Source organism: Ahaetulla prasina, chromosome 8 (assembly GCF_028640845.1).
Source record: "Ahaetulla prasina isolate Xishuangbanna chromosome 8, ASM2864084v1, whole genome shotgun sequence".
Classification (NCBI taxonomy): domain Eukaryota; kingdom Metazoa; phylum Chordata; class Lepidosauria; order Squamata; family Colubridae; genus Ahaetulla; species Ahaetulla prasina.
The window spans coordinates 24963555-24977408 of NC_080546.1; the positions used below are offsets into that span (position 1 = coordinate 24963555).

General features: G+C 38.8%; 1 protein-coding gene across 7 annotated transcripts in view; it reads right to left on the reverse strand.

Moving 5' to 3' along the window:
• PPP3CA (protein phosphatase 3 catalytic subunit alpha) overlaps positions 1-13854 on the reverse strand; it is a 226447-nt gene that overhangs the window by 87216 nt on the left and 125377 nt on the right. For all 7 annotated transcript variants that reach the window (XM_058192880.1, XM_058192881.1, XM_058192887.1 and 4 more), the window contains one exon: positions 3684-3808. In XM_058192880.1, coding sequence (XP_058048863.1) covers positions 3684-3808 — 125 coding nt within the window. The remainder of the gene's footprint in view (positions 1-3683; positions 3809-13854) is intronic.

The window sequence follows — 13854 nt, forward strand, 5'->3', positions numbered from 1 at the left end:
CTGGTGAACTGCATTGATTACCAGTTTGTTTCCAGGTACAATTCAAAGTGAAATCAGATCTAGCAGAATGGGCACTGAAGAACCTGTCAGCCAGAGTGTTGGCTGGTCGGGAATAGAAAATGGTTTTTTTCCTCAGAGGCCCATGATTAATGAAACATCCTCCCTTTGGAGATTAGAATGGCCCCAAGCCGTTATTTTTCATAAGGTCCTAAAAACCTGATTATGTCCCGAACCTGGGATGCTGAATGTGTTAAGGGCCCCATTTCCTGGCTGTATTGCTAACTGGCCAAATACTTCAGCTGCTATATATATTTATTTAGGATGTTTTTATTGTTTTTATTATTTTAAAATGTTTTAGTATTTTTATTGTAATTGTATTGTAATTGTAAGCCTCCCAGGGTCATTGACTGAGATGGGCAGTTAGAGAAATTGAATGAATGAATGAAATGAATGAATGAATGAATATGAATCCTTCATACTAGTTGCAGTTGTAATTAGTGCCTATAATGTCCTCCATGAAGTTATGTTATAGCCCTTAAAATAATTCAAGTTAACTGTCTATAAAATATACCATTCTGCAACATGTATTCTTCATGGTTCATTTGTCTTGAATGAATGATCCTGTGTTCTAGAATGAAGGAAAATAAAGCAGTCTTTCCATCAATTTTTTTTTCAGTAATGTTGCTTATTTCAGGGGTCTCCAACCTTGGTAACTTTAAGCCTGGTGGACTTCAACTCCCACAGCTGGCTGGGGCATTCTGGGAGTTGAAGTCCACCAGGCTTAAAGTTACCAAGGTTGGAGATCCCTGGTTTATTTTGTCTAAAACATGTCTATTTTGCTTCCAATTATTTGAGTATGAAGGATTCCTATAACAATTTATTTTAAAACAGGTTGTCATGGGGTAGCTTGTAACAATGTTCATCTGATAATTTAAAGCGCTTTGAGAGGATTCAAATATATCTTCTATTAGAGACACCAGTTCTCTTGTAGTGTTAGTACTGCAACACAGAAAAGTGTACCTAATACTCTCATTTTATTCCTCTTAATTTTTAAGAGGAAATTAAAGTTTAATTTAAACTGAAGATTTAATTACTCGGCTAAACTGAAGTGTTATCTAATACTCTCCCTTCAAAGGAAGAACTATTTTTTAAAAAAATAAAAATAAAAAAGTAATCATACTTATAAAGTAAATGGTAAATTAAAGAATCATGAACATAGCCTAGTACTAATATATTTCTGGGGTGGAAGAGGAAAAGGATGAATTTATCATTAAAAAAAAATCCAGATATTTTATTGAATGCAGTATTTATGTATGTATATACATACACACACACACATTATATGCACCCACACATATAGTATATATAAAAGTTTGAAATGCTTCATTTTCCTTTGCAATGCATTATTATATTTCTCCCTCCCACCTTGTATAATTTCCAATTCTTGTTCCTAAAAATACAAAGGTTTTCTTCATGCACTATTGTCTCTATTTGAAACAATTTGCAGGCAGCAGGCAATTCCACCCACCACAAAAAAGACAGATTCAGAGAACTTAGAAGTTGATGGCCCAAGCCTTTAAAACCTGTTTGACTTTACAATAGATTATGCCTTTTACTTAATATCTGGAATATGATTAAAAACATAGAATGGCCTTAAGGAGCTGTATTAACCTACACAAAGGGTAACTTAACATGGCCAGAAAGAATACATATTGCCCCTTTATTCCTCTTACTGTATTTTATATGGAAGGAGTATAATTAAATGCAAAATAACTGTTAGTCATCACAATTATCTGATGCTACTGCAGGGTGGAAAAAAAAGGAAGATTGCTTTTAGATTTGACCAAATTACACAGAAGTTTAAAATTATTTTAAAACTATCAGGAAGGTGAACATGAATGATTTAAACTCAGAAGGACTTAGTCTGAAGTAACAGGGAGAAATAGTTTTGCAGGGCAACGTGATAACTTTTTAGAATCCACAAGGATGTCTTTAAACAAAGAAATGCTTTGCAGGGAAGGGAAGGAAAGGGGAGTGAGTCATTTAGATCAGGGGTCTCCAACCTTAGCAATTTTGAGACTTGAGGACTTCCACTCCCAGAATTCCTCAGCCAGCTCTGGCAACTTTAAGACTTGTGGACTTCAACTCTCAGGAATTCTGGGAGTTGAAGTCCACAAGTCTTAAAGTTGCTAAGGTTGGAGACCCCTGATTTAGATTGCACATAGTCCTCAACTTATAACCAGCTGCTTAGTGACAATTGGAAGCTTCCGTGAACCTCCCCAGACCTACTCATAACTTGCTTTTGGAGTTCCAACAACTGCTCCCCTAGTTACCTGATGGCATTTATGGCAGTTAGCAACAATCACAAATTTATGGTCATTTGAACACATGACCACAAATTATGACATTTTTTTTGCTGCAAACCAATGTTTACTTCCAGTTTAAAGCAAAAATCACCCAATGGATAAAATGGGCTCACTTAAGGGCCACTCCATTCACATAAAAAGTGCCACAAAGACGTTTATAAAATCCTATGTGGTCACTTAACCACGAGTTGTGAGTTGAGGTCTACCTATAAAATTTTGATATTTTTGAATATGAAGTATCATGTGGTTTTAATGAATAATTTTTCAATCGAATAGACTCACATTACAGATTAGTTCTCAGTACAAATAAGCAAAATAATTGGGACCAGAATTTCCACTGCTAAGGGATGCGGTCATAGAGTGTGAGGTTATGTAATGTTACGTGTAATGTCAAATAATTGCACGCTTAGCATTGGCAATCCTGGCACTCTCTGTTGCCGCTATTAAACGAGGATGACGGGTTGTTACGTAAGTCCAGACAGCTTGCAAGGAAGCCAGCAGGCAGATATGTGGCTACTGCCAGGTTGGGAGAGTGTACAGGTGGTGGGTAAGACCTGGATGGGAGTAACTGCTGCCAGGTGAGGAAGAATCAGTGGTGGGATTCAGCCAGTTCGCAACACTTCAGGAGAACCGGTTGTTAACTCTCTGAGCAGTTTGGTGAACTGGTTGTTGGAAGAAATCATTAGGGCAGAGAATCGGTTGTTAAATTATTTGAGTCCCACCACTGGGAAGAATGTGAGTAATTTACCAAAGCTGCTTGCAACCTTCTTTGCCAGCTTCCTGGTTGACTTTCCTTGTGTGAAGCTAGCAAGTAAATTTATGAAATTGTGATCACATGATTGTAGGATGCTGCAATTCTCATTAGTGCAAGCCTTGATTGATCATGTAAAAGCAGAGGTGTTGGAACAGCCAGAATGTCAAAGACAAATTGTAAGTACCAGAATGTCAAAGAAAAATTGTAAGGTTTAGTGGACTATCTGTAGGACTATAGTGGATTGTCTATCTCAAGGACTATCTGTAATGATCTCAGGATTTAACAAAATAAATTAAATCTGGCTGAATTTGATAAATATAAAATATTGTATTTTTAAAAAGGGTAATACTTAAGCTAGAAGGAAAAGACCAAATATGCTTACAGTAAATCAACTTTCCACTGAACGATCTGATGCTTCCTACTGAACAATTCTGTACACCAAGTTTGCCAAAGTAGCAGCATGATAATAATAGACTTTTAGATTTATAATACACTGAAAGAAAAAGAGAAACCAACATGCATTGGAAATTAATTTCATAGCTAAAGAAAGAAACAATGCTTACTTCAATACTGAAGTATCCTCTGTCAACATAGTCCCCTAGAAAAAGGTATCGTGTGTTGGCAGGAGAACCTCCCACTTCAAACAGCTTCATCAAGTCAAAGAATTGTCCATGGATATCCCCACAAACTGAAAGAAAATGATGGTAATAATAATTAATAATCTTATACATTATAGAACTGTATTTATTTTCTAGATAATAATGTTCTGACCTAGGCTTCCTGAGTCAGTAAAACACATGAGTAGTCCCAAAAACCTGTTTTAGTTTAACAGCTGTGAATTCTGTTCATTCACAGATGAGTCCCAAATAGTTGGAAAGAGTCCTTTGAGATAAGGCTGATAATCACCCACCTTTATCTTCTTTGACACGTTTCCAAAGACCTAATTGGCAAAGCCACACAGAGTCCAGAATCAAACAGAGCTTCAGATTTTAAAATGCACAGAATTAACAATGTTGCTTCCTGCAAAGGCCCACATACCTTTGCTCCTCTTTTAAGTCTTATGGGAGGGGCCAATCATCTCCAAGCCCTACTCCCGAGTCGTCCATTTTGTTTTAACTGTTCTTGCCTTCTGGCAGCTCTGTGCATGCGCACACTGGGAACTCTCTTATCAAATATATACCGTTGAGAAATGTATTCTCTTATCAAACATATACCCTTAGCAAATATTCATAATGAAATACACTCTTGAGCTACATAAGTAAGCATAAGAATGCAAGAATATTAGTTTTTTCTTTTAAGAAGGGTAAGTTTATTTTCACTGAACACTGAATTCAATTCAAACACTGAATGAAACAGCATTACAGAATTTATCATACACCCAAAAAAGTAAAGAAATATGAAAGCTCGATTTGATAATCACACTATGGGACTGTATCAACGTCTTGTGTATAATATTAGTGGATATTAAACTTACTCTCTTGTGTTTTAAAACTATGATTTTTTTAGTAAACAAGATTTCTACCTGTGCTTTCTGCTGATGTAATTCGGTTCTTATGCTACATTTTTACATTATTAGTCTTGCGCATGGACGTTTTAATCCTCACCATTCCCATATTTTCATAGCTTATTTGTGAACATGGAGAAATCTTTCCTTGGATAACTATTCCTGCACCCAAACAAACAATAAATTCTCATCAGGTTTATTTACTAAAACCATGTGCTACCTTCATGATAAAAAGGTCAATGTATAATTTAGAACAAAAGATGCCATATTTATATAGTTGAAATTATGATGTAGCAGAAGTGCTGGTAATATGATAGCATTACAATTTATCATATCATACATATACCATAGTCGTATTTTGAGTATTTTTTCACAGCATGGTGCCACATTATCTTGACTTACTCTCCAAGAGAAAACTGCAAACAAACTCCTTCGTCTCTGCCTTAATTGCTGGGATATCCTTGCTTGACAAATAAAAGAACTCAATGTACCAACTCTAGTGCACATGGTGCTCCCGCGCGTGCGCGCCACGGAACTGTTCTTATGATTTCCAGCGCTCCCCTGCGCATGCGCACTGGATTCAGTGCCGAAAAGGTTCACCAACATTGTCCTATGCTGTAACAGTATTTCTCGACTTACAGTCATTTATCTAGCAAGTATTCAAAGTTACAACAATACTGAAGAAAGTGATTTATGACTGGTTCTCACACTTATGCTCTTCACAGCATTCCTACAGTCATGTGCTCAAAATTTGGGCACTTGGCAACCAGGCTGAATTTATGACAATTGCAGTGTCCTGGGGTCATGTGATCATCGTTTGCAACCTTCCCAACTGTTTTCCGATAAGCAAATGGGGAAAGTCAGATTTGCTTAACTATTGTGCGATTCACTTAATAACGGCAATGATTCACTTAACATCATGGCAAAAAGGGTAGTTAAATTGAGCATGGCTCGCTTAATATCTGTCTTGTTTAGCAACGGAAATTCTGGTCCCAATTGTACTTGTATATCAAGGACTACCTATAACGTTAAAGTCCACATCCATATAATTTTCTGTTCCAATATTTATCTTTAATTACTCATTTCTAAATTTCGGTCTCCGACATTTTGGATAAATATAATCAATGGATGGAATCTACTCATGTGTTCCTGTTAATGGAAAGAAGTTATGCTGAGAGATTTCTTTTACAGAACCACAGCTGAAGGTACAAAAGGAGTGAAAATTATTTATACAAGCCAGTCATAGCAGATGGAATATGTTACGCAAATCTTTATTTATTGCAACAATTTAAAAAATGTTTAAAATGGTATGCTTTCCAATATTTATAGAAATATTTATAAACATCACGCTTCTTAAGACAGAAGGGAACAAGTATGTACTTCTGGTTTAAGTTTAAGTTATAATGGACATATACCAATAAGTACTCTAAAATATTAAGAAATATATCAGCAGAAAAGTAGTTTATTTTATTTATTTATTTATTTATCACATTTGTATACCGCCCTATCTCCCTAGGGACTCAGGGCGGTTCACAGGCAAGTAAAAAGTACATATAAATACAGAATAAAATAACAGTTAAAAAACTTATTCTACATGGCCGAATTTTTAAAAAACAATATAAATAAAATCAATATAAATTTAAAATCTAATCCAGCCCTGCGCAGATGAATAGATGTGTTTTAAGCTCGCGACGGAAGGTTCGGAGGTCCGGAAGTTGACGAAGTCCTGGGGGGAGTTCGTTCCAGAGGGTGGGAGCCCCCAAAGAGAAGGCCCTTCCCCTGGGTGTCGCCAGACGGCACTGCCTAGCTGACGGCACCCTGAGGAGTCCCTCTCTGTGAGAGCGCACGGGTCGGTGAGAGGTATTCGGTAGCAGCAGGTGGTCCCGTAAATAGCCTGGCCCTATGCCATGGAGCGCTTTAAAGATCGTCACCAAGACCTTGAAGCGCACCCGGAAGGCCACAGGTAGCCAGTGCAGTCTGCGCAGGAGAGGTGTTACATGGGAGCCACGAGGGGCTCCCTCTATCACCCGCGCAGCTGCATTCTGAACTAACTGAAGCCTCCGGATGCCCCTCAAGGGGAGCCCCATGTAGAGAGCATTGCAGTAATCCAGACGAGACGTCACGAGGGCGTGAGTGACCGTGCATAGGGCATCCCGGTCTAGAAAGGGGCGCAACTGGCGAACCAGGCGAACCTGGTAAAAAGCTCTCCTGGAGACGGCCGTCAAATGATCTTCAAAAGACAGCTGTTCATCCAGGAGGACGCCCAAGTTGCGCACCCTCTCCATCGGGGCCAATGACTCGCCCCCAACAGTCAGCCGTGGACTCAGCTGACTGTACCGGGATGCCGGCATCCACAGCCACTCTGTCTTGGAGGGATTGAGCTTGAGCCTGTTTCTCCCCATCCAGACCCGTACGGCTTCCAAACACCGGGACAGCACTTCGATAGCTTCGTTGGGGTGGCCCGGTGTAGAAAAGTACAGCTGGGTGTCATCAGCGTACAGCTGGTACCTCACACCGAAGCCACTGATGATCTCACCCAGCGGCTTCATATAGATGTTGAACAGAAGGGGCGAGAGAATCGACCCCTGAGGCACCCCACAAGTGAGGCGCCTCGGGGCTGACCTCTGCCCCCCTGTCAACACCGTCTGCGACCGATCGGAGAGATAGGAGGAGAACCACCGATAAACGGTGCCTCCCACTCCCAATCCCTCCAAACGGCGCAGCAGGATACCATGGTCGATGGTATCAAAAGCCGCTGAGAGGTCTAATAGGACCAGGGCAGAGGAACAACCCCTATCCCTGGCCCTCCAGAGATCATCCACCAACGTGACCAAAGCCGTCTCAGTGCTGTAGCCGGGCCGGAAACCGGACTGGAATGGGTCTAGATAGACAGTTTCATCCAGGTGTAGGGGAAACTGATATGCCACCATACTCTCTACAACCTTCGCCGCGAAGCGAAGGTTGGAGACCGGACAATAATTACCTAAAACAGCCGGGTCCAGGGAAGGCTTCTTGAGGAGGGGCCTCACCACCGCCTCTTTCAAGGCAGCCGGAAAGACTCCCTCCAACAAAGAAGCGCTCGTAATCGCCTGGAGCCAGCCTCGTGTCACCTCCTGAGTGGCCAGCACCAACCAGGAGGGGCACGGGTCCAGTAAACATGTGGTGGCATTCAACCTACCCAACAACCTGTCCATGTCCTCGGGAGCCACAGGGTCAAACTCATCCCAAACAATGTCAACAAGACCACCCTCAGACGCCCCATCTGAATCACCGCAATTTGTATAAATATAAAGTTTTGTATAAATATAAAGTTTTGGAGGAACAGTCTAAGTAAGAAAGTATCCCAAACCCTAGTGGAAGATTGTCCCACTTTGCTCTGAGCAATCTTCTAGTGCAGGATTTCTTTTTATTTTAAAAAAAGTAATTTTCCATTGCTGCTATGGAATTTTAGAAATGCTATGCCCCTGTTTCAATCCACATTTTTCTAAGGTAGCTTACAACATACATATCACATGTAAAAATAAACATTTAAATACACCGTAATACAAACATAAAAACAGCTAGGATAACATCAGAATTTTCAAGTTGATCTTGGGAGGCAAACAAAATGCCTTTGAGATTTTGGTGCCAAGAAATGAAAGTTGAGCTGGCAGCTACTGGGATCTGAAAACATGTTCATAAGGAACACATTTGCTGCACCTTTCAGTGTTTCTTAAAGAAGCCATGCTTCTTTCAGGGCTCGTATATAGTAGTAGCCATGGTAACCATTTCTGCTGTATCCTTAACGCAATATATCAGTTTCTTAGTGCATCCGAATAGGATACCATGTTTGACAGCACCGAAAGATATAATAATAATAATAATAATAATAATAATAATAATAATAATAATAATAATAATAATAATAATGATGATGATGATGATGATGATGTTTTAATTTGTATACCGCCCTTCTCCCGAAGGACTCAGGGCGGTGAACAGGCAAATAAAATACAAACAGAAACATACACAATAATTAAAACAACCCTTAAAAAACTGATTCAAATTTGCCAGAAAATTTAAAATAACATTACACCCCATAAAAATTACAGAAATTTAAAACCCATCAAAATTCAATTAAAATTTAAAATTTAAAATTTAAAATCAGGCCAGTCCAGCCATACGAAATAAATAGGTTTTAAGTTCGCGGCGAAAGGTCCTAAGGTCAGGTAGTTGTTGAAGCCCAAGGGGAAGCTCGTTCCACAGGGTAGGAGCCCCCACAGAGAAGGCCCTCCCCCTGGGGGCCGCCAGTCGACATTGTTTGGCTGACGGCACCCTGAGGAGTCCCTCTCTGTGGGAACGCACCGGACGCTGGGAGATAGAGGCCGGCAGTAGACAGTCCCGTAACTAGCCCGGTCCTAAGCCATGGAGCGCTTGTGAGTTCTAGGAAAATCAGTGGGCTCATATTCCCTCTAATCCTCTCAGCAAAGACCAACAAGTGACCAACAAGATATAAACAAAATCTGATTGAAATGGATGAAGAAAAATTGACTGTCTAGATCTGGTCAAACATTTCTTATGAAAGCATCTCGCCATGGGACTTCTATTGTTCAATGTGATAAATTTTTCAGGAGTGCTTTCACTGTGGCTTCTCTAATTAAACTGAAATACTATTTCTTGAAAATAGGGATTAATATCCTCCTGCACTGCCTGGACATCTCCTCCCTACACCATGCAATTAATCACAAGACAAGCTAAAATATATTGTCTCTTTCTCTCCTTTCTGTTCAGGTTTTGGAAAAACTCTAAAGGTACAAAACTTGAATGGCAGGACACACATTAACCGAAGAAAATATATATATAAAAATCAAAATAAATTATTCCTTTTCCACACTGTTTAAATATTAGCTCTGAATGCTTCCCCAAAGTAATAATGTCCAAAGTGTTTTGGACATCCTTAACCAGATAACATTGCTTGATAACATCTACTGAGACAGCAGAATTTTAATTGTACTTTTGTTTCAACTGAAATTGACTTTTGGGACTAATGGAAAGGCAACTGGAAAAAAAATGGAACTATGTATGTACACACACACACACACACACACACACGATAACTGCAATGGAGCTAAAAAGTGGAAAGGCTCAATGCTACCCTCAGTGGAGAAAGGGCTGGTGAAGATGATGGAATTTGCAGAGCTGGCTAAATTAACTGATTCTAGAGAAAAAACAGTATCTATATTAATGGTTGATTGGAAACCCTTTTAGACTTTTTGCACGAAACAGGAAAAGATTTGTGGTTCTGATAATTAGAAAAAAACTAGATAACAGAAAAAAATGTGCTCTTTTTTGTAATCATAAAGTAACAGATAATATTGTAAATGTACTTACATTTTCTGCAGAAGAAATCAAACTTTTTTCTATTACTTTTCATTCTTTCTGCACATTTAATGTTTTCTTCATTCTTTTGTTTCTTTCACTTTTTATTAGTTTGTACTGGTTTTTATGATTTTGTTATAAAACTTTTAATAAAATTTATATATTTTTATATAAAAAGATAACTCTTGGCAGAACCTTCATTTCTACAGCACAGCATAAATATGAGGCTCCAGAGGCAACAAAGTAAAGCTTTATTGCTGTTTACACACCATATGTAGAAAAAAGGAAGATCAGCTTGAATTTAAGACAAAGGAAAAAATCCAATGGAAAAACATAATAATCACAGAGCCGAATTCTACACAATGTCCACATCCTTCTCTTGTCTCCCTTGGGTTCCCAACTCCAACTGAAGATCACACCATCCCAATGGTATGGATTGTGGCTTACTTGTTTACATTTTAACACATATATATCTATGTATGTATCTCTATTTATGCATGTTATGTGATTCTTGTGTGTGCATCTTCCAAATGCCACACTCTGAAAAAGACCAAGAGAAGGAAAACACGGTATGTAAGATCCCATCTTTCCCAATTTCCTGAGACCCTAATCTTCAAAAGAACTTACAGTAAAGGTAAAGGTTCCCCTTGCACATATGTACTAGTCGTTCCCAACTCTAGGGGGGGAGCTCATTTCCATTTCAAAGCCAAAGAGCCAGCGCCATCTGAAGACGTCTCTGCGGTCATGTGGCTGGCATGACTAAATGCCAAAGGCGCACAGAACGCTGTTACCTTCCCATCAAAGGTGGTCCCTATTTTTCTACTTACATTTTTTACATGCTTTCGAACTGCTAGGTTGGCAGAATCTGGGACAAGTAACAGGAGCTCATCCCATTACACTGAACTGCTGACCTTTTGATCAACAGTGTCTTAGCCACTGAGCCACCACATCCCTGAACTTTCAATAGCAATACTTGAATCCACTAGTATCCTCTTCCATTTGCTTTCAACTGGATTTTTTCCCTACCCAATAAATAGCAGGACTGCCAGTTCTTAAGAAATTATTTGGTGAAAAACTTTATCTTCCAATTGACTTCAGCTAGCAGCTGAGACCACTGTATTTCTTCTACAGAAAACTTCCATCGACAAAGCTTATTTGGAGCTATCCATGGTTCTGGTCTCAACAAGCTCTTGAAATGAGAGTTTCTCCATTGACTTTCAACAGACCTGGCCTACTTAATTTGATTGCATTTTACCTATCTGACTCAATTTCACCAGTTGAGATTATTCTGTGCAAACTGGATTTTCCTGTTTAGATCAATCTCTGACAGGTATCAGTAGTTTCTTTTCGATCTGAAAATAACCAACAAACTTCAAGGAAATCTAAAATGTATTCTACATTTTTTCCCCCTTTTAACGACCCTGTAATACCTTTTTATTGTTGTGGAGAATATGTTCTATGGTACTTGCCATAAAATCAAAGTCACTATCCATCTTATAGATTCTAATAAATAAAATTATTGTAAAGCTTCATTAAAATAGGATCTAATAATATCTAATAATTGCATATTAAATTTATTTCTACTTTTCTAAAAAGCTTCAAAGCAATTTTCAGTTATTATCATTATGCAATTGACTGTAATAAAACCATTAAGTCCACTTTACCACCTAACCTCTCATTTAATGTAATAAAAGTATTATACGGTATAACATTTTAATGATATTAAATATATTTTGAGGAAAAATATTGTATAGTGGGTAAGTATCTGATTATATTACAGTATATCTATTCATGTTCTGATTCTTCAATAGCTGCAAATGGATAGAATATTATTTATTGACTTTTGAGATGAAAGCTTGCTTTGATCTCTACAGATATTTATTAAAGGGTTAGTCCAGAATCCGGCTGTGCGGGTGATAGAGGGAGCCCCTCATGGCTCCCATGTGACACCACTCCTGCGCAGACTGCACTGGCTGCCTGTGACCTTCCGGGTGTGCTTCAAGGTTTTGGTAACCATCTTCAAAGCGCTCCATGGCTCAGGGCCGGGTTACTTACGGGACCGTCTACTGCCACCGATTGCCTCCCACCGACTTGTGCACTCTCACAGGGAGGGACTCCTTAGGGTGCCGTCCGCCAGGCAGTGCCGACTGGCGACACCCAGGGGAAGGGCCTTCTCTGTGGGGGCTCCCACCCTCTGGAATGAACTTCCCCCAGGACTCCGCCAACTTCCTGACCTTCGAACCTTCCGCCGCGAGCTTAAAACACATCTATTTATCTGTGCAGGACTGGACTAGAATTTTAGTTTTAAATTTAATTTTAATGGGGTTTTTATCATTTTAATTGTAATTTTAAATTTTGGCCTATTTAAATAAGTTTTTTAATTTAGTGTTTTATCTTGTATTATATTTGTATTTTTATCGGGCTGTAAACCGCCCTGAGTCCTTTGGGAGAGAGGGCGGTATAAAAATTTGATTAAATAAATAAATAAATAAATAATCTGAAAACTGAAAAAGATCCCAAGGGCCTTTTAAAAAGAACTCTCTCTGTTTAGCTTACAGAGAATTCTGTTTTGGGTATTGAGCTGCAGATTCCCCTATCCCTGAACTACTAAAATAACACCAAATCAAGTATACCATACCATTTACTTGAAGTCTGGCATTCATATACAGCCAAAGTAAGTTCTTTTAATGAACTCTTAGCATTTTACATAAAACTTGCAGATTGTAGATACCCCAAACCCTTTTCTGTCTTGAATGCCAGCTTAAAGATCTGTTGTTGGAACTGACAAAATAAGTTTTATATCAAAAAATCTTTAATAATCCTATTTTACATGTTTCTGTGATTTTTTTTTATAAAGGTTAAAATTCACCAGCTAAGTGGATATAGCTGTTCTATACAGAATCAGACCAGAAACTGAACAGATGGACCAGCTGAATGATTATTAAAAGCCACAGGCAGAACATTAATTTATTTTGAATATGTGCTTCAGCATCCATCTATTCACGCTTATGCATAAAAATTTGGAAATGCTTGCTTGACTTGATTTATATATGATGAAAGATTGAGTGCAGGATACAACACTGATAAGAGATTTGTATGTAGAGCAGACAATTATTTGCCTGGAGTGGATTTTGGGGTGGAAATAGGGTTGGAAGATAAGGAAAGTTATGAAAGAAACTGAAGGGAAAATAGAGTGAGTGTCAGGGTTCCAAGTAACACCCCCAATGAAAGAAAACTCCGAGGCTTGAGTTTCCTCAAAGTTACATTTTATTAGAGATGTCATATTGGCACATCCGGGAAAACCCGAACCTGAAAGCTTCCAGGTTTTCCCCACCCAAAGGAAAGTTCAAGTCCCTGCCCAAGTCCATCACATGGTCCAATCAAAGCACCATTCCAACTGGAGATGCCTCCCAGTTCCAGCCTTCCAGGTGCAGGGCAAGATGTCCTTGAACCTCAGATATAGGAATGTTATTATGACTATATGTCACCCATGCTCCATACAATCCCCGCTCCCAATTCCCCACAGTAGTAAATGTGGCAAGTCTGAAGGCCCAATGTAAAAGATGGTTTCCAAGCCTGACAAGTCACTGCAGTAAGAGAAAATATAAATACTTGTGTTAAAAATATAAAATAGTTTAATTTTTGAAAGAGTGGGAAATGGATGGATGGAAGGAAGATGCAGTACTTGTTTGAAACAGAGGGAACATAATTACGTTGCAAAGTGTCATAGAAATGCCTGATAGAATAATGTAGTGAAGGAAATTATGTACGAAGGAAAATTGTTCATAAAGAGATGGACTGCTGTAACAAGGAAGCGCGAGAAAAAGATATAAAAATTAACATAATCACAGAAAACACAGTCAAAGAGAGCA